This window comes from Camelus dromedarius, chromosome 25 (genome assembly GCF_036321535.1).
Source record: "Camelus dromedarius isolate mCamDro1 chromosome 25, mCamDro1.pat, whole genome shotgun sequence".
NCBI lineage: Eukaryota > Metazoa > Chordata > Mammalia > Artiodactyla > Camelidae > Camelus > Camelus dromedarius.
Window position 1 is genome coordinate 2,032,940 of NC_087460.1, and position 27,985 is coordinate 2,060,924.

At 46.9% G+C, this 27,985-nt stretch overlaps 2 protein-coding genes across 6 annotated transcripts in view; both read left to right on the forward strand.

Annotated features, from left to right (window-relative positions):
* The window catches only part of KDM5A (lysine demethylase 5A), a 65,594-nt gene extending 47,617 nt beyond the window's left edge, over nt 1-17,977 (forward strand). For 3 of the 4 annotated variants that reach the window (XM_064478908.1, XM_031444355.2, XM_064478909.1), the window contains 4 exons: nt 4,099-4,258; nt 5,130-5,350; nt 7,180-7,590; nt 13,753-17,977. In XM_064478908.1, the coding sequence (XP_064334978.1) occupies nt 4,099-4,258; nt 5,130-5,350; nt 7,180-7,590; nt 13,753-13,959 (999 nt within the window). In that variant the 3' untranslated portion in view covers nt 13,960-17,977. Of the gene's footprint in view, nt 1-4,098; nt 4,259-5,129; nt 5,351-7,179; nt 7,591-13,214; nt 13,296-13,752 lie in introns of all 4 variants that reach the window. The other variant, XM_031444356.2, reaches the window with a different exon arrangement.
* Nucleotides 17,978-25,195: 7,218 nt separating this feature from the next.
* Nucleotides 25,196-27,985, forward strand: part of SLC6A13 (solute carrier family 6 member 13) — a 33,713-nt gene continuing 30,923 nt past the window's right edge. Inside the window, exons 1-2 of one of the 2 annotated variants that reach the window (XM_031444353.2) lie at nt 25,196-25,320; nt 27,771-27,977. In XM_031444353.2, coding sequence (XP_031300213.1) covers nt 27,776-27,977 — 202 coding nt within the window. In that variant the 5' untranslated portion in view covers nt 25,196-25,320; nt 27,771-27,775. The remainder of the gene's footprint in view (nt 25,321-27,770; nt 27,978-27,985) is intronic. The other variant, XM_031444352.2, reaches the window with a different exon arrangement.

Below are 27,985 nucleotides of genomic sequence, written 5' to 3' on the forward strand. Positions count from 1 at the left end.
GCTGTACAGAAGAATTTGGTTTTTGTCTATTTTTATATAGTGGTTAACATTTGCAACTCTCAAAAACTCCCAAATTTATCCCTTCCCACCCCCTTTCCCCCGGTAACCACAAGATTGCTTACTATGTCTGCAAGTCTATTTCATTTATTAGTGTCCTCTATTTTCTTTGGGGATGTTATAATGAGGAAATTTTTAGTTACATGAATTAAAGACTTGAGAAAACTTGAAACTGCATTAGCTGTTAAAGTAAGGTTCCAGGCACCTTGTTATCCTGAAGTTAGTGACCATCTGTATTTATAAAGTTGTGTAGAATGAGCGGGTGCAGCTGAAGGGGAGTGCAGCCTATGCCACGTGTAAGTTAGTTAGCTAATATTAGAGTTGCCTGTCTGCCCTGGCTTAGAGGCCGTCGATACCTGGATTGTTATCTTTCTAGTACATATTAAATATCAGCCACCACTCCAGAATTGCTAAGCAGGATGGACTTTGCTTGGAAGCAGACTGGCAACCTATGAAAACAAAATATCTCAAGTATTACATATTTCAGGGCTAGGGATCAAAACGGTGGCTCGATACGGCTGTACGGAGCAGTCCTTCTGCAGAAACTTTAATGGGGGTGTTATCCTGCAGTCTCTTCTGGTAGGAGGTATTGGCAGGGTGGAAAAATGAGATTATGGACTAGCAATATATTTGGCAGCTTAGAAGAGTAAAAGAATGGTGGCAAGATTTATGGTAAGTCAGGGTCAAGTTTACCTTGATGTTGGTATCTTTGCAATAAAAAATTTACACTCCTGAGTATTTTCCCATAGAGCAGGTGCTTATTGTGTAATGAAAATTTTATTTGCAGTCAGCTTGGTGATTTTTTTCCCTTTTTATGATGTCCCCTGATTGTGACCACAAATTCATCCTTAAAATAGTTTGTTTAACATCTTTGCTAGAGGAAGATCCCCTGATGGTTTAGGAAGAAGAGTAGGTAATTATAAAGAAAAACAGAGTCGGTCATTGGATTTTCGGTATCATAACATTTAAATGTTTAAAACAGATGGCTTGTGCTTTGCATTGTTTGATAACTTCATTTTGTAGTAGTAACTTTGTGATCAACGCTGAAAAACTCCGAGCAGGAATGAATTCAAGAAACTCACTAGTTTTTTTTTTTTTTTTTTTAAATTGAACTATAGCCAGTTACAGTGTGTCAGTTTCTGGTGTACAGCACAGTGTCCCAGTCATGCATATACATGCATATATTTGTTTTCATATATTTCTAGGAAAATACATATTTAATGAAACAAAGTCTGCCACAGATATTGTGTGATTGTGTCTGAGACAACCTTCTGTATATTCATAGATGGTTTCCTTCTAAGGCGTGTTGTTTACCTTCACTGGAACTGTGCATCCATATTACAGTTATTTTTCAAATGCACAGTATGTGTAGAATTACCCATGAGTAAGGGGGTATAAAACAGTGGTAGCTGTTTACCTCCTAGGAAGTTCTGTTTGTATCCCAGTAATTGCTTATTTTAGAATAAGGCCACTTAAGCACTTGGATTCTTTCTTTTTCTTTTCTGTATTATTAATACTTGGGTGGCTTGAGCTTTGGCGAAAATAGTGGATTTGTGTCTGAGACTTTAGTCCTGCCTAATACAGATAAGATCAAGTGACAGATCCGCATGTAAAACTCATTTCTCACTGGGAGGCCATCCCTCCTTGCCTGCGTGTTTGCTGTTAGCGGGGCTGAGCTGTCAGTTTCCTCCTTAGGAGGAGTAACTGTTAAAGCCTGCTGTTTATCAGTCGTCTTTCCTGCAGCCTGTCTGTGTCTCTAAGATGCGTCTCTTACAGACAGTGCATGTCGTAGGGCCCTTGCCGATGTGTCATCTTGCGTGTGTATGTATTTTTGAAATGTATAGCTGTCTTGCTTTTCTGGCAGTACTGCAATCCCTTTTACTTGGAGGTGTTCATTCAATTTACATTGAATGTAATTGGTGACATGGTTGGATTCAAGTTGACCATCTTGCTGTTTATTTTTTGTTAACCTCTTTTGTTTTTTATTCTTTTCCTGTCTTCTTTTGGGTTAATTGAAAAAATTGTTAATGTTTCATTTTATTGGCTTCTTACCTTTATCATTTATTTATACATTTACTTATTTTTTATTTTAATGGAGGGACTGGTGATTGAACCCAGGACCTTGTGCCTGCTAAGCACGTGCTGTACTACTGAGCTGTACCCTCCTCACCTCAAAATTTATTTTTACCTAGCATTACCTTCCGTCATTATTTTCTGATCACTTTTCTTTCTATTTTGAAAGCATAACAAAGTTTCCTGCATGAGTTAAAATGAAATAAGTCAAGTCAAAAAAGACAGTTCCAGGCAGTGAGATGACGCATCGGGGACTAGAGGAGGCGACACCGAAGTACCCTCCCATCTGTCGCTTTTTAGGACTTAAATCCTGGAGTAGGGAAGACTTACATGAACTGCTGTTCCTAAATTCTCCGACAGTGGCATTGTCTTCCAGAATCTTCTTAGGAAACCTTTTACAAATCCTGTTGAATTAAGGATGGTCTCATGATAACAACAGATCTTCCTCTCACTCACCCTGCAGAGACAGTCAGGTGCCGTGGTAGCCATGAAGCTGTCGTCTCTCATTTCCTAACCCACGCTTTTCTGCTCCGCTTGGTGATGCTGGCGCTGGGGCTCTACCCCAGGGCTTGGTGAACTTTTTCTGTTAAGTTTTATATATATATACACACACAGACTTATATACAATATATAATGATACTATGTATGATGTATAGTAAATATATAATGCATAGTAAATATTTAGGCCTTGCAAGCCATGTATGGTCTCTGTTGCATCTTCTTTCTTTTTTTTTTAAACAACTCTTTAAAAATGTAAACAATATTCTTAGCTCACACTCTGTACAAAAAACAGGCAGCCAAGTCGGTAAAACCGGCCCAGTCCCCCAGGCCCTGCTCTGCACACGTACCTTTGCCGGCAGCCTCGCTTCCACCAGCGGAGGATGTCAGAGAAAGTCAGGAGGCCTGAGCAGCGAGAAGGCACTTGATCTTCCCTGTCTTATTCTCCATTCCTGTCTTCCCCGAGCTGCAGACATTTTCCCCTTTGTTTGTTGTTGTTGTATTTAGTTTTTTTACCCTGGCAGTGCCAGTTTCTAGCTGCTGTTGTCACCCCCAGGGCAGCCGCGTCATGTCCTGTTAGAGACAGCGGCACAGCCGGCCGGCGCCGCCGCCTCTGAGGCCGGGGACCCAGCCCTGCAGGCCCCTTCTCTGAGCTCCTGGGTTCTGCTCTCTGTTAGCACAAGCCCTAGGGGTGGCAGCTCTTTCCTACAGTTACCTTGGTGTTACTTGGGTGTTTCTGTTTTGCCTTTTCAAGCCTTCAGTGTACATTTAACCATTTCTTCTAACCAGTGTGCGTTTAACCAGTTTTATTAAATTCTCCTTGTTGGAATACCTGTGGGTTGTCTTCCTGATTGCCCTGTGACCGGTAAAGCTGTACACGTGCGGTTATGGAAACTAACTGTAGGGGAGGATCGTCTGAGACCTAATTAGGGTTGTCAGACTGTGTAACTTGGTTATTGTCAGTCAAATAAGAGCAACTGGTAAGTAAGAGCCATTGGTCAGCTTGTAGATTTGAAAACCTTTAGAGAGGAGTAAATTTGTGTCCTTAAGATGTCACCTCTAAACCTTCCTTCGTCTCCTGATAAGCCCATTTTACTTTTCATAGGGGGTCGAGGCTCCTTAATTTGCGGCACAGGAGTTCTTCTGAGTTACAGGCTGTAGGAAGTAGGTCACTCAGTTGTAATTCTCTTGTTGGTTCATTTCTCTGTGGATTATTTTTGAGCTTTACTCTTTACTTTTTAGCTTGAGACTGTGGTGATTCCTGTCTTTCCCCCTAGTGGACATTTTCCATCTTAATAGCATATACACTTAATTTTAAGGTTTGTTCGTTTGTTTTGTTTTGTTTTGTTTTGTTTTGTTTTTTACTGTGTTGTATTAGAAGCTTTAACCTGAAAGCCTGTATTTGGATTCTCGTCACAGGAGAAGTTAAGTGGTTCTAATTCTCAGTGTCTGTCTCTGTTTCTTCCTCAGGACACAGCCAGTGTGAAGTCCTCTAGCAGCCTGGAGCCCAACCTTTTTTGTGACGAGGAGATCCCCATCAAGTCTGAGGAGGTGGTCACTCACATGTGGACAGCGCCCTCGTTCTGTGCAGAGCACGCTTATTCTTCCGCTTCCAAGAGCTGTTCTCAAGGTATCACTTACCCTCGGGGCAGAGCAAGGAGCAGCTGAAACCTGGCCATGAAATGCTGATGGAATCTGAAAGCGCAGCTTTGGGAAAGCCAGTCTCTGTTTGCGTTTTCCGTCGTGAGGGATGACCTGAAGACTTCCAGAGAATTATTGAATCCTAGTTAGAAGAACGTCAGAGGCCAGCTAGTCCCAGCTAGTCCCGTTTTATCTTTATAAAATCCCTGTTGGTAGCTATTTATCCCCTCCTCGTTCGTTACCAGTTGCTGAGGAACTTGGTGCTTTTCAAGGACACCCGTTCTGGCTCTGGAATGCTTTGTTAGTAGCTCTTTCCCTGGTAAATGATTTCCCTACTACGCTCGCTTTCTTTTTCCCCATTAAGAATAAGTCGTGCTGCTTTAGGTCACACGTGGGGAAATTTTTTTTTCTCTTCGGAGTAAAATTCAGGGTTTTATGGAACAGCATGTTGTCTGTTCATTAGGCAGATAATCGCTGAGTTATGTGGAGCAGTTACATGCCTGATCTTGTGGAATCCTCTAAAATGGTGCAAGCTTGGGTTAAGAGAGTTTCTCCCGTTTCCTTCCCCCTCCAATCACAAGAGGAAGAATCCGTTCGGAACCGGTTTTTGTTTTTTTGTTTTTTTTTTTTTTTGCTCTGAGCCAGTTTTTTAGAGTGGTCATTAGAATTCTAGGTTTTTTTGTTCTGTATTTGTTTTTAATTTCATTTTTCATACTGATACTAATCTAAACATCTAACCATCTAAACATCTAAATTAAGTGTTGGGGAAGGAAGCACCATCCTCTTAAACCTTTACTTTGAAAACACTACATTTTCCCAGTAGTTCTCATTTTTTGTTTCATCTTCTGTTTGGGGGGTAGGCTCTAGCACCCCAAGGAAGCAACCTAGGAAGAGCCCGCTGGTGCCCCGCAGTTTGGAGCCTCCGGTGCTGGAGTTGTCGCCTGGAGCCAAAGCCCAGCTGGAAGAACTTATGATGGTTGGGGACCTGCTAGAGGTGTCTCTGGATGAGACGCAGCACATATGGCGGATTTTGCAGGCCACACACCCACCTTCTGAGGACAGGTTCCTGCATATCATGGAGGTATGGACTTAAAACTTAACTTATGCAGCGGTTTTAAAACCAATCAGAATATCCGAGTTCCTTGGGGCTACCACAGGTTGCAGCAAGGAGGTGGCTGAGTGGGTAGTCCTCTGTCCTCCTTCGTCAGTAAGCCAAAGCAGTTCTGCTTTATGGTTTTCTTTGTTGAGATTTTGTGTAATATTTGATTTTTTAAAAGGCCATTTCTGCTGAAAAGAAAGGGAGCTACTGAAAACAAGGTTAGAACGGCTTCCTTAGCCCAGACACATTATTGTAAGACCCAGAAGTTCAGCAGGGGAAATACAGTAGTTGAGGAAAAGAAGCAAGAGAATGGTTAGATAGAAGTGGTAGGGCTGGTGGGGGTCCACGTGTGTATGTTACACCCACATGGCAGTTGGTAATCTGTCCTGTGTCCTTCTTTCTGTCTATGCTCTCACCCATCCTCACCACGGCCCTGAAGGGGGCGGTAAGGGTAGACAGGCAAGTGTTCAGCCCACTGGATGTGGGAAGAAGTAAGGATCAGAGACGTGGAGATTTGTGAAGACAGAGACTTGGATTCTAGCTCTGACGTTTGACTCCAGTGTTCTTTTCATTACTCTTTTCCGTTACGTGTTTTCATGAAGTGGAAGACCCAGCGTCACCAGCTTAGCATACCATCTTTTGTCTTTGGTCTGGAAGTCAGGTCGAAGGTCGCGTAATTTAGATAGTGTTTTCCAGTAGACAGAGCATTTTCTTCACATCCAGTATCTCATCTGACCTGCCTTATTTTACACACAAGGTAACACGAAGTATTGAGCAGTTCAGTGGCTTGCTCAAATGTGATAGCCTTAAGACGTTTGCAGTCCAGTGTTCTTCATGACTCTGCAGATTCTTAAGTTCTTGTCAAAGATTTCCCACGTGAAATCTGCAGGAAAGGGAATTCTCAGGTGTTTTTCCTTAAATAATTATCAAGCTTATGTTTTTTTGGTATTTCTTTTTGTACCTCCCCCCTTGTTCTTTCTGTTACAAAGCATATTTTTATTACTAAAATATTTGAATGTTTATTGGCACATATCTTGGCACATAATAGCAACAATATTAGAAAGTTGAAAAGAAAAATGACTAATTTTTTGGCTTTGTCACAACAACTATTTTCTGTCCCTTTCTGAAGTTACTACATACCTTTTGTAATGAGATCATGGATACAATTTTATATATTTTTCCTGACATTTTTGATAACCACCAAGAATTTATTAATTGAGTTAATAAAAAAACTTTAGCACTGGTAAACGGAGACCAGAAAAGTTACTGTGTAAGTTAGTGTCCATGTAGCGCTGTGTGTGTTCATCTCCGTCACACACAGGTACTGCAGGCTGTGTTAATACGCGCTAGCAGTGTGTTCTTTTGCCCTTTCCCCCCCCGGTAAGCTAAAATTAAGTCGGATATTTTATTTAGGGCTTGCTATTATTTTCTGCTGTTCTCTTCATTGAATATTATATTTGCCTTTTTAAGATATCCTTGAAGTATTTATTAGGGTATAATGTACTCAACATGAAATTTATCATTTTAACCCCTTTGAAGTATACAATTTACTTCTTTTAATTACATTCATAATGTTATGCAACTGTTACCACTGTCCATTTCGAGAACTTTTAAATTATTCCAAAGAGAAACTCTGTACCCATTAAACAGTAAATCCCATTTTTCCCCCTCCACTCCCACCCCAGCCCCGGCAACCTGAATTCTATTTTCTGTCTCTATGAGTTTGCCCATTCAAGATACTTCATATAAAAGAATAAAACTATTTTTAAATGTCTTGCTTTAAAATTGTTTCTATTTTTATGTTTTGGAAGGATGACAGCATGGAAGAGAAACCATTAAAAATAAAAGGAAAGGATTCTTCAGAGAAGAAACGAAAACGGAAGCTAGAAAAAGTAGAACAGCTCTTTGGAGAAGGAAAACAGAAGTCCAAGGAGTTAAAGAAAATGGAGAAACCAAAAAAGAAGAAACTAAAATTAAGTGCCGAAAAATCAAAGGAGCTGAGTAAACTGGCCAAGAAGCTAGCAAAAGAAGAGGAGAGAAAGAAGAAGAAGGAGAAGGCTGCTGCCGCCAAAGCTGAGCTCGTGAAGGAGACGACCGAGCGGAAGAGGGAGAGGAAGGTGCTGGACATCCCGTCCAAGTACGACTGGTCGGGGGCGGAGGAGTCGGACGACGAGAACGCCGTGTGCGCGGCGCAAAACTGCCAGCGGCCCTGCAAGGACAAGGTGAGTCTCGGCGACAGCCCTTCCGGCACCGCGTGTCCACGGGGCGCCCGCGAACGTTTTCAGCTGTGAGGCTCCTAGTCCCAGAAAGGTTGTGTGCCTGGTGAAGGTGACGGGGGGGGGGGTGCAGGGAGGAGCTGGTGACCGTGCAGGAGCGGGACCTCGCGTCGCTGGGTCCACAGCAGGTTTCGGAACAGTCTTGGCCTCCCCGTAGGTGGCTCGGAGCCCTAGGTGCCCCGTCAGTCAGCCTCGACCTCCTGAAACGGCCCTGGGCCCGGCTTCTAGGAGCAGTGGCAGACTGCACTGAGATTTGTCCTGAAGACCTAGAACGCAGGGCTCAGGTCTTTCCTTGTGCTCTGTGTCTTACCCACACCATGCCCTGTGGGTGCTCTCCTAAATGGAATACGATTTTTTTCAGATCCTTTGCAAAAAATTAAGACCTTTAAAGGTGCTACTTAAAATTTTTCAGCCCTAAATTTTAAGTAAGTATGTATGTGATGGTCATTGTTTAGGTAACATTGACATTATGAATTTTTGAGAAAGATGGATGGACTTTATGAAAAACCTTAGTTCATTAAATGACTGGAGGTATCTTTCAGGGTGTTCCCATCAGGATTATTGGTAAATTCGTCGTTTTAACTTTATCGTCTCCTTATACCACCCGACATTTAGAATTCGGGGAGCTCCTCAGTTTGAATACAACAACAGAGTAAGTACAGCTGCACTGCTGTCCCCACCGCCCGCCTCAGTCAGATGCCCGGTAGAGCCTAGAGAGGTCGCCTCGTGCAGCCTCTTCATCGTACAGATGAGACCAGGGCCGAGTGAAGATGAATGTGACCAGTCTCAGAGCTGATCAGTGGCAGAACCAAAAGCAGAAGCGTCGTTCCCTGGCTGCCAGACCCAGTTCCCTCCACTAGTGTCCACCCTCCCTAGTAGTTGAGATGTAAGTGCAGGAACACATTCCGAAACTAAATGACACACATTTCAGTTACACTTACTAAAGGCTTTCTGCTCATTTTTGGAAAATGGGTATATAATAAAACACACATCCCTTCCGAGGACAACAGCTGTAAATATTACAGCGTGTTTCCTTCTAGTCCTTTTTTCTGTACGGTTTGTTTTATATCATGTCATACTGTACACTGTTGTATCTTGCTTTGTTGAATGTCATAAGCATTTTTCTATATTATAAACATTTTAAAGCATTTTAGTAGATACATAATTTGTGTGTGTATTATTTTTATCTTTCATTTGAATTAATTCTCATCAGTTTCTCAGACAGGCTGGTAGAAGGCTGTCTCTCTTTGGGTACTAAAGTGTTAGCAGCTTAGTATTGGCAGAACTTCTCCCGTTTCTTTCTCCCTTAATTTTGTGGCAGTTGCAGGACTGGCAACAAAACATGGTGTTCCTTTTTCAAGCTTTCCTGTCATCCTTCCTACAGTGTTTACATCCATCACGAACCTCCCTTTTTTTTTCTCCTTTTCCCTTAATCTGTCAGCTTTCTGCTCAGCATTTAAAATATGGTTCATCTGTTATTCCTGTTGTCTCCTTGTGGCATGTAAACTCTAGACGCAGCTTTTTTTCTCATCTGCTGTGAAATTGTTAAATTTGCACATTATCCTCCGTACCCTCAGGGTCAAGGGCAAGGTGAGATAATCTGTATGAAAGCAGTTGTTAACCAAAAATGCAGCATGAGTGTTAAGATGTGATCTTTGTTTTTAAATGAGCCTTGAGATTTGCTCCTAATATTCTAAGGTATTTAAAAAAAAGTTTTTTAAGAAAGTTATCTACATTTTGATGGAGCAAAAGGAGATTTAGCTAAATACTTAGGGAAAATGTCTGTTAGAACACACACACAGGTGAGCAGGTGCCTTAATCTGTCAGTAGCTCACATAGAATCTTAAATGAAGTATTTCTATACTGTGTTTAATTTTAAACAGAAATTACTTTAGATGATAAACACTTTGCCCATCGTTATTATTTTGTAATTTTTATGGTTCTCCAAGTTTGTTTCTGACACCTGTTTTACTAAATAAAAATGCTTTTCTTTAGAAACTTTGTAAAGAATTTTACAGCTTTCTCAACTTGCATAGTGTTTCTCTGAGGAAAACAAATTAATGCATGGTACACATCTTCAGAACAAAAGCATGACAAGAAAAGAAAGTTTTTAAGGAAATCTGTGTTCTCGAAATATACAGCAAAAAACCCTGCACCATTTTTAGGGTTCCTTCATATGTAGGTAAAGGTACATTTACCATTTTTCTAACCAGTAATTATATTAGTTTTATCAAAAAATGTACAGATTGAGAGAACTTTGAAGGATTGCTGAAATGTACCTAGCCTCAATTTCAAGATGTTTTAGAAAGAGAAAAGAGAAATATTACCACAATAATGTAAAAGTTTTTTTTAAATCTCTCTCTTCTATCATCAAATTCCTTCAAGTTGAAATTAATTTTAAAAATAATAATGAAGAACTGTTTTCAAAAAATATAGTTTTTAAGGTTCAGAATCCTTTTCTCCCTGAACTCTGCCACTTCATTCAGTCTTACTGGTACCAAGAGTTAAACAAGTTAACTTGAGCAAATTCTTTCAAGCTAATATTTAAGTAACTTTTTTCTGTATTAGAATAAACAGTCATCTTACTTAGGAAAATAGACCTTTTTTTCCCCTTTACCTTTCTTGCCTTCTTACTATGGGCTGTTTCCTTACCCACTGCTACTTCCGTAAGAAGTCTGTCAGGTTGTAGAGAGAGATGACGTCTGTGAGCCTCGCTCTCAGTTACACTGTCTGTTGACCACTCTGATCTTAGAAAGTCTTCGTGGGGCATTGTCTCCGCAGAAGTGTTTGCATTGTTGGTGGCTTATTGTTCATATCTCCTGCTGGCGAAGGTAATCAAAGGTTGGGTTACCTAAATGAGTGAGTGTCTCACACACACAGACACAACACAGAGGTGATGTTAAGGTGGGGTAGCCAACTGTCCCAACTTACCTGAGACTTTCCTGCGTTTAATAGTTTTATCCCTGTGTCTTAGGAAACCCTTTACCCTTGAGCAGACTGGGGGAGTTGGTTATTGTTGAGAGCACCAAAAACATACACAAGGATTCTAAACATACATTGTATTTGATGAAGTGAATTGTTTTAATTTTCGAATCTGGCTTTTGCAAGAAACCTTGGTGCAGAAGAGATGGAATGCCAAAATGCTGAAAGCTCGGTTGGGTGACTAAGCTAAGCATATCACCAAGTCACCAGGCCTTCTTTTTCCCAGTGCAGTGATACGTGCTAAGAAAGGAACAAAATATAATATGCCAAGTATTTTTTCTTAAGTGTAATATGAAACTGTATAGCAAAACATGAAATGCCAAACTAACATTATTTCCTCTGGTCAGTATTTCTCAAAAAACAGACATTTCCCCCAATCCAAATCCAGTAACTTATTTTTGGGATAACGTTAAATCTCTTATCAGTTAAAATTTGAACAGCTCATAGCTGTGAAGTTTTTCAGTAATTACTTTTGTAATCTGATAAGGATGTCTCCCAGAAATACTGAAAGGTGAAATGACTATTAGAACTTAATATGCTGTTAGCCAAATCTGGTGTCCTTGCATGTTCAGGCTGCTACGTAGCCGGTTGCCCCTGGGTCAGAACCTTCTGTGGACTCAGTTGACATTCCAGACTTAGGTTTGCCTTAGAACCTGTGGGCCATTTCAAACAGAAGTAGAGCTGGCGTTTGCTCAGTAGGGGAACATGATAAAAAGATACTGAGAAGAGGGCAGTTTTTTCCCTGCTAGATTATTAGGGCAAATTGTTATATAACCTGCAGGCTGAGGTAGAATCTCGAGAAAAGTCATATACTTCTTTCGGATGGTGGAAGCGCTGGGCTTAGGAATGGACCTCTGGGCAAAGTCACAAATGGGAAAATGATGTCTTCCTTATCTGGAAGAGTAATAGATTTGATCTAGGGGAACCAGAAGCCAGTGAGTGCAATGCAGAGTTAGACTGAAGACATGGGGCCGCTTTTCTTGGCAGCAAATACAGATCCGTTGGTGACCTTCGTACCCTAGGGGGACTGGATTAGGAGGACTGGAGGTAGTAATATGGGATTCGGGGTGGCATCGTAGACAGGGGAGCACCTCAAATCTGGGCAGCCTGGAGAAACACAGTTCGTCTTCCCAGCCCCCGTTACCAGCTCCAGTGGCCAGGACACGCATCCTGAGCCCACTACTGCCACGTTAGCGCTTCATAGATCCTCTTGTGGTGTCTGTGTCGCCGCCTGTTGCACACAAGCCATCACCTCCCTTTTCTGTCTCCAGGAGTTGCCACAGTAGGAACATTTGATTGGTGGTTTTCCTTACTGCCCAGACTTTAGAAGCTAAATATTATACGAAACAATTACAGAACAAAAAAATTTTTTTTTCTTTTAGGAAGTAATTAAGTTTCTCTGAACTTGATCACATGGTGCCAGTGATGATCAAGTTTAAAATATATAAGAATTACTTGGGAGCTGGTTAAAAACCTAGGCTTCTGGTTTGTATCCCCAAGATACTCTGAGTCTGTAGGTTTGGGATGGGTCTCAGCTGTGCATTTGACAGACAGGACAGGTAATTCTGATGCTTTAAGTGGTCGACACATTTTTAGAAGCACTGCTGCAGGCAGTTATTTGCAGGTGCAGGATGTTTTGTGTGAAGTGGAGTAATGACTAGGGCCGTGAGGCTGTGAGCTTAAGAAAGTGCCTCCAGGCTCCCAGACTGTGGACGAGGTGTTTTGCCGTACATCATCCATACATTCATTATCCTTACGTTATGTCGTCTGATCCTCTAACTAGTCCTGGAAACCAGATGTTGTCTCCATTTTACAGGTGGAGAAATTGAGCCTTTGTGGGATTAAATGACTTACCTCTCATTATACATCAGAACTCAGAACTTCTGAATGAATTCAGTAACCTTTATGCTACACAACGTTGTCTCTTTAGGATCTAGGACTCTGGGAACAATGAAAGCAAAAAGATTATTTTGACAAATTATTTCCCCCACCTTTATTAGAAACCCCGAAGCTACTAACATAACTTTCATGGTTTTGGTAAGTTGTATAGAACATGGAAAGTGATTTTGAAAACCACTCACTTCCCCTGCAGCGTATATACCTAGCCAGAGCCTCCCTCCTCTGTTCTTCCTCCGGAGCTGCACTGAAGTCCTCAGTTGATCCCTGCACACTCCTTACTTTGTTCTGATTTCTGATAAAGCTCATTGCTGTAAGTGGCTTCTGACATTGCCAGTGAAATGGTCAACTTTTGCACTGGAAACAGGAGGAGTAGCTCTTGTATCGTAAAGGTTCTCATCTGTCCTGGCATCAGGCGTGAAAACTAGCGCAATCACCCGCCAGAGAGGGGCGCCAAAATCACCTCACTGTTAACCGTGTGCCCGGGGCCTGAGGTCACCCAGCGACAGCCCTTTTCTAGTCGCTGTGATGACGATACTCTCTGGAGGGTCGGAGTTCTCCTGGCAGCTGCCGCTGACCTGCCAGCTGCCCAGACTTTTACACCTCAGAGTGATCTGTTGCCCTGTGTCTTTGACTGTTTTAATTGGTTAATTTGTAAGATGTGACCTCTGATATTTGCTAACTTTTTATAGGGAGTTGTATTTGTAACGGAAGAAGAGAAGAATAAAAAATATTAGTTTTAAAAGTGGCCTATGTGACTGCTTTTCTAAAAGGTATTTAATGCTCTTGGTACTTTGGCTTCTCTCTCTGAAACAAAGCTAGTGCCTGGGACTGCCCCCACACCTGCGCTCTTCCTTTCCCGACTGGTAGCTGCCTCGGCTTAGAGCCTGGACACCTGTTAATACCAGCTAAACCACTTGGCTGCTCTATTAGAAGTTCCTTTTTTGTCAAATCCTCTCAAATATGTTTATGCCCCACAAGGAGCCCCAGGTGTTTAAGAGGCAATGGAGAACCTGAAAGGCCTAGTTTTGTGGACATATTATGGTGAAATTTGGGGGTGTTAGCTTCCCAGCTTCTTTCTTTAAAAAATAACCCCATAAGAAGTCATTGTCTATTTCTGGACATCCCACTTACTTGCTATCATTTAAGCCAAGAAAGCTCTTGGGTTTGCTTGCAGTCTGGACTCTGTGTTTCTGTGACCTGAACATATTCCGATCTTGTCTCCCGCAGGTGGACTGGGTGCAGTGTGATGGTGGCTGTGACGAGTGGTTTCACCAAGTCTGTGTGGGTGTGTCTCCAGAAATGGCTGAGAACGAAGATTACATCTGTCTAAACTGTGCAAAGAAGCAGGGGCCGGACAGCCCCGGCCCCGCACCCCCTCCTGCCTTCATAATGGGCTACAAACTTCCAGTGGAGGATCTGAAAGAGACCAGTTAGCAGGTGCTGGGTTAGTTTGGGACATGAGGGAATGTGGACCACGCCGAGAACTTAGTCATCAAGTAGAGTGGTTTCGACCCACTCGGAATGTTGCTTCCAAAGACGAAGGGCCTCCTGAGAACGTCCTCGGAGCTGACTTCCTCTTTGCATGGACGTGTGAGCCTTTCTGTCAGCGCATCTGTGCCGAGGGCATCCTCTGTGGTACGGCAGCCAGTGTTTCTGCTCATGTTTCCCCGAGACGGTTTGTCACGTTAAGGCCAGACATCTGACTGAGCTCCAGGTGGCCGGCCGGCATCAGCACACCTGTGTGCTGGCGCGGCGTGTAGGACGGGGCTTACTGCCACTCAGTGTTAGCTAGAGGGTTACAGCCGGGGCAGCGCCGTGGAGGTGCTGCTTCTTTGGCTCTCCCCTTAGTTAGGACAGTTGGAGAGGAGTCAGTACCGCTTTCCTTCCATGATAACCTGGCATTTGGTGCCCCACAGGCAGAGCTAGGAGAGGGCAGCGCAACGCCACTCCTGTCAGGAGGCGCGATGGCAGCGCAGCGCGTGGCCCTCAGCCCTGTGCGCTTGTTTGTACCAAGAAGACCCCAGACGAGAGGCGGGTGCCCTTGGCTTCCTGAGGAGGACGCTGTGCAGGTCAGCAGTCTGACTCGATTGGCTTCGGGGAGGAAGAGCTTTCCTTATTTCGAGGCAAAGAGCTTGTTTTGGCTTTGAGATGTCTTGCTGCCTTGGGTCTGCATCTTAGAGAAGAGCAGGTATGTGGATCCAGGCTTCTACGAAAGAAGACACGCCGGAATGTTTTACTGAGCCACAGCGCTGCATGCGTTTCCGGGAAGCCTTCCCTCAAGTATACCAGATGCCGCCGGGCTTCAGGTGTGGCCGAGAGCAAGACCAGCAAGTCCCAGCTTTAGCCTTGCAGCCCTGCCCCGCTGGCCATGGTTTCCAGCGCTGGCCGTCTCTGACGGTGGCCCACAGCAGCGCTGCCCAACAGCACCATGGCTTCATCAGAGGACGCGGGCTGATAGTACCTCTGGGTGACAAGTTGTTTTAGTAAACCCATTTTTAAAAAAAGAAAGAAAAAAGGACTTGTTTTTACTTTTTTCTAAATGTCTCTGACTACTGACTGTTCTATAAATAGAGTATTTTTCCTTTTTTGATATGCATATATGAATATATAAATACATACGTTTACTGTTACCAGCAGCACATGACAGTTTCAGCATCAGAAATCCATTTGGGGGCTTGCACTCTCTTCTTGCTTTTTAATAAAGAAGTCTCGTTCCTTCCTTGTAGTACAAGGAGTTAGCACTCCCTTCTCCATCCTCGCCTGACCGGGTGTTCTGTCTTGTTTTTGTTCAGATAGATAGTTAGCTCTCCCCCGTGTTTGGGGACTGGCCCCTGTCTGTGGGGAACGGCCCCTGTCTGTGGGGAACGTGGTCTTACGGTGTCCGTGGAGGTGGTTCTGTTCTGTCCTGCGTGTGACCGTTTGAAACTACGGTGCTGTGTCCTCTTCTCTCCTGTTGTGCCTGTTCTCGCTAAGGTGTTAGAGGTAGGCTGCGTGCAAACTCATCAGCAGGGGACTGCTGTTTGTTTGTTTTTTTTTTAAGGACAAAAACAAAACACCGAACAAACTAAAAACAGTAATGTTGTTTTCACTATCCTGTGTTCCTTTGTTTTGGTTTAAAAATCTGTGGTTTGACTTGAACTCATCAGGTTCCCTTTTCACAGTGGGTGGGCCCAGACAAGAGCTTGTGGTCTCTGCTTCCCTTCTTGCCCCAACCTCTTTTAAGAAATGTCTTCTAGTAACTAGAAGCGAAATGTACTGTCCAGTCACAGTCTGAGTGGGTATGAGATTTAACTCAAAGGCATCTTACTCAAGAAAAGCAAACCCTTCCCTGTAAAACCCGGTTCCTGGAGTCACTTTCTCTGTAGTTCACACTGTCCATTTTTAGTCACTCTTCCTTTAACGTCATACCACATCTTAAGTGTTTTGACCTGTTAGGAGGTGCATAAGCATTGCTGTGCTGTCCTGAAAATCTCATCTCAAATGTATGTGTGATTTAAGACTTCAGTAGAAATTGCAAGTTTTCATTTTGCCAAACTATATAAAGATATTACTTAGTTAAGAATGTCATCTGGTTAATGTTACAAAAGAAAGCACAATATTTTTTGCCTTTTGGTCTCTATAAAAATCTTCAAATGCTTGTTGGTTAAAGATCGTGGTCTTATGTGGTGGCTGCCTGAAATGCATTAAAAAATACTCAATTTTTCCTTCATTACTCAGCTATCAGTGGAGGGGCCTGAGGGTGCTGAGGACGCCGGCTAAGGTGCTTTGTTTTTGGAGTGCAGCGGGTGGGTGTAGCTGGCTGTTCAGGGAGTCATTCACATCCGTAGTACAGGATCTGCCTGCGTATCTGACCCAAGAGAAAAATGCAAGGCAGTCTCCAACCAAGAACAGCTTCCTGCTTATCTTCTGACATTTTGAAACTTAAATATGTCATTTAATTGATACTGTATTTGAGAGTCACAGAGGATTTGGTCTGACTTGTGACCATTTAGACCAAGGCCGAGAAGAACAGATGAGAGACATTCATTTAAAAAAGAAAGAAAAGTTAACATACACAGTTGTACAGCTTTGGAATTAATGAGCGAAGATTCATCTGTTTAAAGAAATGCTTATGTTCTAATATAAAACGGTTTTTTTTTTGGTCAAAGGAAATCACTTAACTTACAACTGAACTCCATTCTGCGGTGTTGTATTTCATATTAAATCTTGATTTACATTGTCTCTCCCTTTCCTGTCTCTTCAGAGTCACAGTTCTTCACCATCAGCACGTTAGTTCTTTCAAAGGTGTTCTCACTGCCTTCGTGGTAAAGTATTTTGGCAGAGGTTATGGAAAGAACAAGGAAGACTGGTAGGTCACAGAGCAGGTAATGGGAACCGCCCAGCCCCTGGCTGCAGGTGTGACAACAGCGTTTCTTGTCCCCGCCCGGGAGGCGGCGCCCCAGAGCCGCGTGGAGGTGCCTCGGTGGGACCGCAGCTGCCGCCCGAGGCGCCTCGGGGGGTTGAAGAGCAAAGCCGAGATCCGCGGTGGCCCACGGTGCACGCCCACGCTCAGGCCCCCACGAGCGCCTCTGCCGCTGGCGTCGGCGTGCATCCGGGAAGCATCGGTTTACGTGTTTCTCCTAGTGCTTAGGTCCCGGGCGCAATTCGGTGCTACTTGTCAGCATCTTCATTCTGTAGTGTGTGTGTGTGACTGTCGCCAGCACTTAAGCAGGAGGCTGAAAGGAAACACTGAGGAAGCCCTTCTTTCAAAGGGTGGGATTATCCACTTTTTGAAAGGAGTGGGATTTGAAAACTAAATTGTGGGGAAATGAAGGTGTTACAGCCCCACGTAACTGGCAGTTTCCGTAAAGGTTTACACACAAACTAGCTTCGTGTGTGTGTAGAAAGTTGCTTCAGCAGTAGGCCCTTGAGTATAAACTTTCAAAAGCAGGCAACCAACTGGCGTTTTCCCATTTTTTTGAAATCCCACTTTTTTTTGTTAAACATGTCATTAATTTGGATCTGGATGTGCCAAGTGGCATTAGTATTTACGGCCTGAGAAGGAGAGCGGCTGTTGATCTGTTTGGACTGAAGTCTTCTCTGGGCCTGGATCGTATCCGGTCACCACTATGCGACGCAGGCCACACACGCCACGCACGCGCTGGGCGAGGCTGTGGCGGGCTCTGACCGGTGTGTCTTGCGTGTGCTGGTTGGCGGTGCTCCGAGGCGTCCGACCGGGGACGGCTGTCAGCCTCAGGCCCTAGTGGTTATTCCCCTACGTATTTATTTACCTGTTAGTGAGACACTTAAATGTAACATGGGCTCAACTTTACCAGGGTTTTTGGTGGTGCCTTATGAAAAGTATGACTTGATTTCTTGTTTTTTTGAGCATGTTTTGCATTTCTCGTTTTCTGAAAGAATGTTAGAGATGGTTATTTGCATTATATCTGAAAAATAAACATTTTTACATGTGCTCAGGTCCCCCCACTCTGTCATTTACGTTGGTGTCAGTGCTGCGTGGCAACCAAGCAGAGGTAGACTCGGCATGGGCGTGGGCATGAGAGCCACTTTTAACCTTTGCAGAACAGTTTCTAATGTGCCTTTGCTCCCTACAAAATAAAGAGCTGGCCTCAAGTGCGACCAGCCTCGTGTGTCCGGAAAGTGGTTCCTCGGGACTTCACCTGTCCGCTGCGAGAATCCAGTGTGAGCAGCAGGCCTTGCCCCACCTTTGGCTCGTGAGAGTCTGTCCCTTTTCAGGGAACCAGCAATGACAGGGAAGGTGAGGAAGTACTTTCCTTTTCTTCTGGCCGCCTACTTCTTCGAACGAGTTCACGCTGCGGCTTACTCCAGAGAAGTAAAGAGCGCTTTCTTCCCGTCACTGAGGTTCACAGGCCGTGCGGGCGTGAGGGACCGGCCGCTGCTGACGGTGCCGAGGTTCTGCTTGCAGTGAAATTGGCCTCTTGCACGGAGTGCCCTGTGCACGTGTGTGTTGGGGAGGAGGAGGGAAAATCTGGTTGAACCAGATCAAAAAAAAAGGCCTGAAATTTCACAGGACTAACAAGTCCTTTTCCTCTAAAAAAATGATGTGGGATCTTCCCAGTTTGGACCCAGTCCTTCACGGGGCCTTCGCCTTGCAGTTGATACCAGAACCTTTACTGGGGAGCTGAGCCTTTACTGGGGCGCCTCACGTAGCGGGGTGTGGGGTGCGCCACACAAAGGGGTGTTCTCCAGGGCTGTGCGTCCGGTGACTCAGCTCGGAGTGACCCCAGAATTTGACTTTTCTCCCCTACTTGCTCTTTGAAGTGGGTTTGTATTCTGCATTAGTAGGAAGAAAGATAATTTGATGTTTCCATGTAGGAAAGTCCCATGAAATCACTAGCTTGGATGTGTATCTGGTTAATTAAAAAAAAAAAAAAAGGGGCACCACTAGACGCCTTGAAGATGGTTTTGGTGGTTCCGGCTGGTGGAGCTTGTATCAAGGAGCCCTGGTAAGTCGCCAGGGATGAGCACAGAGGCTTCAGTAGTTTTAAGAAACAAACCAGCAAACAAAAGCTTCCAAAGCCCAGATGATGATTCTTGGGTTACACAAGGTGAGGAATGCGGGATTTAGCAATGACGATCTGGGTTTGGGCTCTGTATGACCGCACGTTAGTTACTTAGCTTGTTTTGAGTCTCGATTTCCTACCATGTATGGGTTAGTCCGCATGGGTGCAAAGACGTGTAGGTCACAGCCCCTCTCCTTGGGAGAGGGTAAGACAGATGGTTTTTAAGGATGTTTCTATGAAAACATTAATAGAATTTAGAGGAAGATAGAGGGGTTTGGGACACCCGGTCCAAATTTCCATTTAATGACAGAAAAGTTCCCTGAGGAGGGAACAAGCTGCCTATCTGAGTGTCTACTTTATTTTTAGAGGACCTAACTCTTGGTCACGGACACTCGTGTTGGAGCTTACCCGCAGTCTCCCCTGCACCTGGGCTGAATCTGCAGAGTGCGGCAAGCACTCCCGCGTGCGGCCCAGGCCCGCACCTTGCGGCGAGCTCTGGGGGCAGGAGAGAGGATCAGACGTGTCCTGATGGACCTGACCCAGCCCCCTGCCTCGGTCCCTGGCCTGGGGGTTAGTCTCTCCCCTCATCCAAAGCCCAGGCCCCTTCCCTTTCCAGACTGGGCTGCACCCGTTGGCCACCTGGCACCTCGGTCGTCTGGCTGAGCCCTGCCCCTTTCTCCTTGGTGGGGGCGCAGGACGGATGACCACACTCTCCTTGGAACCCAGAGCGACTCACGCTCACCTGGTCTTGGCCAGTGCCCTTGGCTTTTGCTTATTTTGTCATGGAAACACCAGAGACCCTGTTGGAACACTGAGGCTGGTGTGATTAGCATTGCTTCTCGTCCCAGAAGCAGCCCGTCCACCACGTCTCCTCCCTCAGCAGAGCCCCCCCCCCCCCCGTAACAGGAGGAGGCGGAAGCCACAGGAGGGCTCTCAGATTCCCAGTCACTGCACGTCCCCCTCCTCCTCTGTCCAGGAGAGGTGTGTCAGGCCAGCACCCATCAGTGAGTCCCAGCCCTTGTCCCCTCCTTGAGGCCTCGCGCACCCGTCAGCCTCTCCCTGGCTCAGCGCACGAGCTCAGGGCCCCCCTCCAGCCCGCCTCCCTCCCCTGCCCTCTTCTTTCCTTCCTAGCCGAGCCCCACTTGTTCTTGCTGCTTCATTTTCAAGTCACCCCTCCGTCTGCCCTAACCCGGCTCTACTCGATGTCCTGCCCAGACTCCTCCCGCCCAAGTGGTAACTAACCAGGTGCAGTGGGCTGGGCACATCTCACCTGAGGAAGCCCACACTCCCGGGGAGGAGTCAGTGAGGGTGTGGGCACCAGGGGGCAGGGGTCACCCGAGAGTGTGTCATATGAGTGAAACGCTGCATCAGATTCCGCCGCCGTGCCCGGGAGAGGGGCCTGATGCCGCTCACTGTCCACACCCTCCTGTTCACGTCAGCATGAGAAAGAAAAGGCTAATGGCTTTGTTTTTCCAACATCCCTGAGAAGAAGAGCAGTAACTTTTCCACTTGAGCTGAATGTTTATAAGACTGCTGCAATTTGGAATAATTATAGCTGCCCTTGGGCCAATCCCCCCCTGCACTCAAGAGAACGAATCTTCCCTGCTGCCTAGAAGAACAGAAATCTCCAAACCCCGCCAAGTCTGCCTCTCGCGTTCCACGTCCCTCCACCCGACCGGTGGTCTCCCCTGGACACACTCCAGATTGTTCACATCCTTTCTAATGTCCGTGCGAAGCCTTCTTTTAATGTTTAAATCACAATTCTGGATGAAGAAATCAGACTTCCTCAACTTTTTTTTTTTAAATCCATAAGATTCACAGCAGGTACAGTGAAGAGTCTTTGCAACTTTGTTTCCTTCTGTACATTTTCCTCTTCCTTCTGTAGCCGCGAGCTTCTGGAGGCTGTCAGCAAAAAATGCCATATTTTCCAGTCCTGGGCTCCATTCACAGATGCGGAAATGGGAGGATTCCCTCCTCATTGAAATTTCTCTCTCGTCTTTTCCGTGCATCCTGGGAGGGCCCAGTTTGTTCCCGGGCGTGGGGAAGTTGGCGGCTTAGTGTAGCTGATTTCTTGATATGTGGTGAGAAAGGGTAAGCATGAGAGGAAGCTCGAAGCAGGATTCAGAGTTTTAACGTACCTCATCCAAGTCTGTAAACGAATAAATAATCATTCCTTTCCAAGGTCAGTTCCTGTAAATCCACTTGCCTGTGGCAAGTTCACCTCTTGGCAGGGCATGGGTCAGATCTATCAGTCCATAGACAGGTGTCCAGTACCTATAGATAGACAGGACCTAGTACAGATACTAGACATCTACAGATAGATGGATAGACAAGACAGTGGATCTCCTGAATCTTGTCTTAGAATAATAATCCTGAGATTTCCAGGCATCCTAATGTCAACGTTTCCATGCTTCTGCTACCAGTAGGATAGTATCCAAGCCTTCCCTCACAGATGGCTTATCTTTGCAGGGGCTGTGGCTCAGTGGTAGAGTGTGTGCTTAGCACGCGCAAGGTCCTGGGTTCAATCCCCAGTCCCTCCTAACTGTGCGTCTTGTAGGTTTGGAATCTTGGGCAGTTCAGTTCTCCTCGCAGAAGCTGTTTCTTCCCCGTAAGTCAGGGGTGATGCCCAGATGATGTCGGGTTGTCAATAAAGACTAAAGAGAGAGTGGGCTGAAGTGCCGGCACCGGGGCCGTGAGTGCGAACACGATGGCTTCCTGACGTGCTGAGTGTCGGTAGGTGCCATCTTTGATGGAGAGGTGAACACTGTGACTGATCGTTATTCAGAGTGCTCATTCTTGGAGACTGAGAAAAACGTCTTCAATTCATTCAAAGGTTTCAAGTATCTGCTGAGGGGCCAAGTGCCGTGAGACCTCTGTGTTCAGGAGGGGGTGCTGTACTGTCTTAAGCTCCGTTCGGGGGACTGCGTCTGGACTTGACTCACTGCCATCAGAGCTGAGACAGAATAACTCTGGGGATGACTGGAACTGGGAGACCAGGCGGAAGGGGAGACAAGCCATCTCTTTTCTCTATCGCAGCCTGAGGTCAGCTGTGGACGATTCAGAGCTGAAGGGAGACCCAGAGAAGACCCAGGCCTCCCCTCTTATGTCACGTATGAAAGCCGTCCGTCCGGAGAGGTGGGATGGCTCGCCTGAGGCCGTGTGGCCCATCAGGGCAGATCAGGGCTGGAGCTTTTGGTGTCTGCCTCCCAGGTTACCCAATTTCCATCACACCAAATGTGCCTCATTTTCCATTTATGCCCTGTCTTTTTGCCTGCCTCTGCTCCGCCCTCATTGGTCCCCGTGCAGAACTCACTACCCTGTTCCCGCAGTCACCTCTTTAGGTTTCTGCCTGTTGGTTTGCTGGTGTGGACTCAGAGTTCCTCAAGTGCTGAAGTCTTGATTGGTGGAACCTGGGTCTGAGTCAGCAGTGCGGAGCCTCTGCTGGAGCCAGCACAACCCCAGGGCGTCAGCAGGCCCCGGCGTGGAGGAGTCAGGAGGGCGTTTGGGCCGCTGCAGCCTGCTGGGGATGCTGAGCTGCAGAGCTGAGGGAACAGTGGGCGGGGCGGGAGAAGGGGCTCAGGAGAGATGAAAGGCTCTGAGATTATTTATCTTGGAGAGGAAAAAGCTGAGGGTGGCTTTCGAAAAGCGTTTCAAATGTAAGACCAGCTGTAATACATCTTCCCTGAGGACACAATGAGAAATACATTAACAGCAGCCGGAGGACTCGGGCTACAGAGCTTTCTGGCTTCAGCCGCCCACTAGTCACCCAGGGAGTCATCCAGGGAGCGGGCATAGCTCAGGGCTAGAGCTCGTGCCTGGCATGCATGAGGTCCTGGGTTCAGTCCCCAGCACCGCCATTAAAATATAATAAATGAACCTAATTAACACCCCCACAAAAAAGAATTTAAAAAGACCACCGCATGTCCAAGCTACACCCCAGAACAATCCAGATCATTAGGGTTGGGAGCTGAACATCAGTCATTTTTGAAGGTCTGGCGATTTCAGTGGGCAGCCGAGGCTGGAATGGAGGCTGAGGGTGAAGCTAAGAGCCCCTTAACTGCTGAGGATCCTGAGACTTGGGCGGGGACACTGTGTGGGGCGTGTGACCTGACCTTCCTCCCTGGACATGACGCAAGTACCGAATAGACTCGGGGGTGTTTCGGACAGAGCCTCAGTTAGAGACGGGTTTCAACACGGTCGCCTTCTTCAGATGCAGTGGTTTCCAAGCCTGCTTGTCCACCAGGTTCACCTCATGGAGCTCAGGAAACACGGAGAAATCTGGGCCCCACCCCAGAGATACTGGACCAAAATCTCTTAGGCTGGGCCCAGACTGTAAGTTTATATGGAAGTTATATAAAGGCTCTGCACAGTTTGATGCATCTGGAAGCCAGACGCTGACCCGATGAGCAGACGTGTGGGCACCTACTGTGCGTTCAGACCTACTGTGTTCCTTGGGAATAGGGAACACAAATTTTTTTTCCCTTAAGAAGTTCACCAACTCCTGCCCTGGAACCAGTGAGAGAACACTGCAGGAAGGACTGAGGGCTGAGTTAAATGCACAGACGGCCACGGAAGGGCCACAGCGGACGCAGGTCAGCGGGGCAGAGTGACCAGTGAGAGCCGCGTGGGGAGCGTGGTACGGGAGTGGCTCTTGAAGACCCTGGAGGGGCTGGGGGAGGGCATGCACGCGAGACGGGAGAGGCAGGATGTCTCTGGGGACATTGAAGAAACAGTTTGGCTGGAGAGGAGGCACTTGTTGGAAAACAGAGGGAGAGACAGTGGGTGGAGGTGGCTGGGGCCAGATTATCCAGCGGCCCTGACTTAGGAAGTCTCGAAAGCAGGCGATCCGGGCGCAGAGGCGATGTTGCTGGAAAGGAGGCCGTCCTCCCCCTGCGGTTGATGCGAGGTCGTTAAAACAAGGTGCGCGCCTGGCGCCCCATCAGTGCTCTGTGATTTCTGGGTCAGAAGAGTTTACATTTTAATCTCGTGGAAGAATCATGAGGAAAGTGGCCCAAGGATGTCAATCTACTCCAGAAAAGTAATTTTTTTTAATGGGGGGAGATGGAAGCTGCCTTGGAATCTCTGAGGTGGCCTCCCTTACCCTCCTCGGCCGTTTCCACACATCTGTACCGTCCACGACCCACACAGTCACCCGTCCCAGCCCCTGACTCGTTCCTACTGTCTGGCAGGGGCCAGCTTTGCTCAGGGCTCTCTCAGCCCCATCCCTTCAGGAGCCGTCCCTGCTCTCCGTGAACCCGTCCTTCGGGGTTAATGAGGGCTTGCCGCGTGTCAGGCCCTTTGCACACACTCGCGACCCTGCCAGGGAAGGAAGTCTCCCCTCTCGATAGATGAGAAATAGACGAGGACCTGAAAGTTGAACACCTTGCTCCCGCTGGCTGCAGGCTGGGAAGTGACGGGAGCGGCCCCAGACCAGGGACCACCAGCCTCAGGGCCAGCAGCCCCGCCTTCACTCTGTGGCTCCGCCCTGGCGGGGCGGGGCTCCCCCAGCCCCACATCCAGGTGTGGGGCTTCGCTTTGCTGCCATTGGCACTTCCTTTCCTGTGTTTAGACAATTATTTTTAAAAAATCAATTCTAGCACATTATTTGAGTATTCAAACAATACTGAAGCTTAAAAAGCAGAAGTGAAAAATGTCTCTTGACTTCATCTCCCAACCCCAACCCTACTCTCCAAATGTAACTACTAGTAACTGTTCAGTGAATATTTCTTCAGACCTTTCTATATGCAGAGAAGTGTATGTGTGTGTTTGGGAAGTTGTCTGACAGCTCAGGGTTCTGTAATCTACCTATATTTATACGAAATCACTGTCCATTCCAATCATAAGCTGCAAAATGATAAGATAAATACATGTTTAAATTCATCTACCCAGCACCTGCCCAAGAAGCCCCGACGCTTGCTGGGTTTGTAGGAGCACTTGGGCTGGAGAGAGGGGAGGAAGGCAGGGCCCCTCTGGAGAGACCCGAGGTCCTCAAGGAGGAGAGCGGGCTGCCGACCAGCTCACGTGGAAGCACCGCAGGAAGTCCTTCGTGTGTGTGTGTGTGTGTGTGTGTGTGTGTGTGTGTGTGTAAGTCTGCTGCCGAGGGGAGGGGAGCAGGGGACGGAGAGGCAGGAGGGCGGAATGTGGGCTGGGCCAAGTCTAGAATTACAAGGGCCGCAGAGGAGTGGGAACCACACTTTAAATAGCCAGCCCCTCCCCTCCCCACTAGATAATTCTCCCCTCTGACCGGACCTCTGGCAGCAACTACACGAAGGTTAGTGATATTTTCTTCTCTTTCTTTTTTTTCTGCTTCTAGGTCTCAGCCTGCAGGTGGGTGGGCTCCCTGGGACTCACAACCAGAGGGTTTTGGGGTCATTTATGTGTGACATGCAAACACTATTATTTTCTTGACTTTCTGGAGCTTCAGTGGCTGCTGACTTCAGGGCCAATGTGACTTGGAGAAAGAGAACCCTCGATGGAGAGGAAGAACTTTTGGGTTTACTTTTTTTTTTTACATTTTTTATTGATTTATAATCAGTTTACAATGTTGTGTCACATTCCAGTGTAGAGCACAATTTTTCAGTTATACATGGACATGTATATATTCATTGTCACACTTTTTCTCTGTGAGCTGCCATAAGATCTTGTGTATGTTCCCCTGTGCTATTGTGCTTACTTCTAAGAAAATGAAGGCTTTCTTCTCTGTGAAAGGAAACAAGGTTGAAGGTTGAAAGGACATGAACTTTTGACAGGATTGAAAGAAAATAGAAATCCGAGTGTCTGTTATACTACGAAGCGCTTTCTTAGGTTCTTCGTTGACTCCTCAAGGCTAAGTGTACCCCGTCGTCCTCGCTTCTCCAGACGAGCAGACGGAGACTCAGGGTCACTGATTAACTTCCTTGAGGTCGGGTGGTGCTCTGGTGCAGAGCTGCGGTGTGAACCCGGCTCACTTGACCTTCAACTGCGCGATGCTGGCCCTGAGAACTGGTGGTACCCAGGATGGGGGGATGCAGCTGGTGTCCTATCATGGGAAGACAGCCTGTGGGCCTGGAACCTGCACAGGACAGGAAGCAATCTTCTCAGAAGGACAGAGGAAGCTTCTGGGGAGCAGCTGCTTGGGTTTCTCCTTCTCCGCTGACAGTCTTGGGAGCCCGTTCCCTAATTTATCAAACAAGCAGCATGTCCCCGACCTCCCTCTGACTTTTTGGATCCCTCGGGGCTGCCCTGCTGGGAGGCAGAGCCACAGGAGGGTCTGCGGCCAGATGGGACCCCTGTGGAGAAAGCCCTGTTCACATGAACTTTTCTCAGGGCGTGGAAGGAAGTCTCCGTGCCCACTTCTCCAGGAAAGGGGCCACGGGGTACGGCCAGTGGGGGTGGTCCCAAGAAGATGCTTTCATTAGACCCTCTGATAAACCCAGGCAGCCAGCGTGATGGGCAGAGGTAACCGAACAGGCAGGGCGGAGTGGGTTCGGGTCCCGGCTGTGCTATAAGGTGGTACCCAGGTCACCCAGCCTCTCTGAGCGCAGCATCCTGTGTACAAAGCAGGGGAAGTGCTGCTCCCATCTCAGGGTTGGGTGGACTGAGCGAAATAAATGGACGTAAAGTGCTGAGTCAGCCTCCTCCCGTCCCCCTGGGAGTCTAGACGAGGCAGGGAAGGCTGCAGCCGGGCAGCTCCGCGTTCGTGTCTTGTCTTCTCCGCTGCACAGGGTCCTACACGAGGTACCACCGAGGCAGGAAAAGAGCCCACGATGCATCTTTCTCTGACGCTGCTGTCAGGGAGAGACGAAGGGCATCGCTGGGAAGGTCCCCTCATCCGATTCAGAGCTCCTGGTCCCACCCAACCTCTCCCATGCTCTTCAGGGATCTAGAAAAAACTGGCTTTTATGTTCATATTTCAAAATAAGACATGTTCCTTGGGGAAAATGTGGGCAGTATGAATAGGGAAAACACCCCTGCACTGTATCCGCTGAGAGGGGAGCACGGGTGGCCACGCTAACCTTCACGCAGACAAATACTTACTATTTTTCCAGCATAATCATGTCACGTGCTCTTTTGTAACTGTTCTCGCTTCCCATATTGTGAACGTCGTTTCAGCTCATCGCACTCTCTTCTGCAGCACAATATTTAGTGATCACGGAGTAGTCCATCATGTGCGCTGTACTTTATTAACCTATTTACCGTTTCTGAACATTTATGGACTTTCCAACTTTTCCAACGTTTGCTAAGCAACGGCCAACCCTGATGCTGAATCGTTACCCACAGTCACAATTACTTCCTTAGGGTAGATTCCTGAATGGGAAATTGGTGGCTTCAAGGAGATACAAAAATCTCATCCTTTCAACTGTCCCAGGATCCGGGAGCGAGAGACAGGAGCCCATGTGGACGCAGACAGGGTGGCTGTTGGGTGCCCGGGAGGACTTAGACTCCCCGGGGCGTGTGAACCCTTCCCGGGCCCCACAAGCCCCGCCCGAGGGAAACTTCGTAGGGGAAGCTGTGTCTCTGCCTCAGGTGGGAGCCTTCTGCCTGACACGGGGAAGGAACATACGTTCTCAGCACTGTTGCCCAGGTGTCACCGACGAGAGACGCTGAGGAGGGTGTGGTCTGCGGACGGGACTAGGACCTCACTCTTCAGTGCGCCGTTTGCTGGGGAGTTTGCTGGTGAAGGAAGGGGTGGCTTTCCTGCTGGGGTCCCAGCGGTCACGGGGCGCCCTGCTTGTTTTCCAGGTGGAATGGATAGCAGGGTCTCGGGCACAGCCATCAATGGAGAGACAAAACCAGTGTGCCCGGGCTTGGAAAAGGCGGAGGAGGACGGCACCCTGGAGCGGGGGCACTGGAACAACAAGATGGAGTTTGTGCTGTCGGTGGCCGGGGAGATCATCGGGCTGGGCAACGTCTGGAGGTTTCCCTACCTCTGCTACAAAAATGGGGGCGGTGAGAGC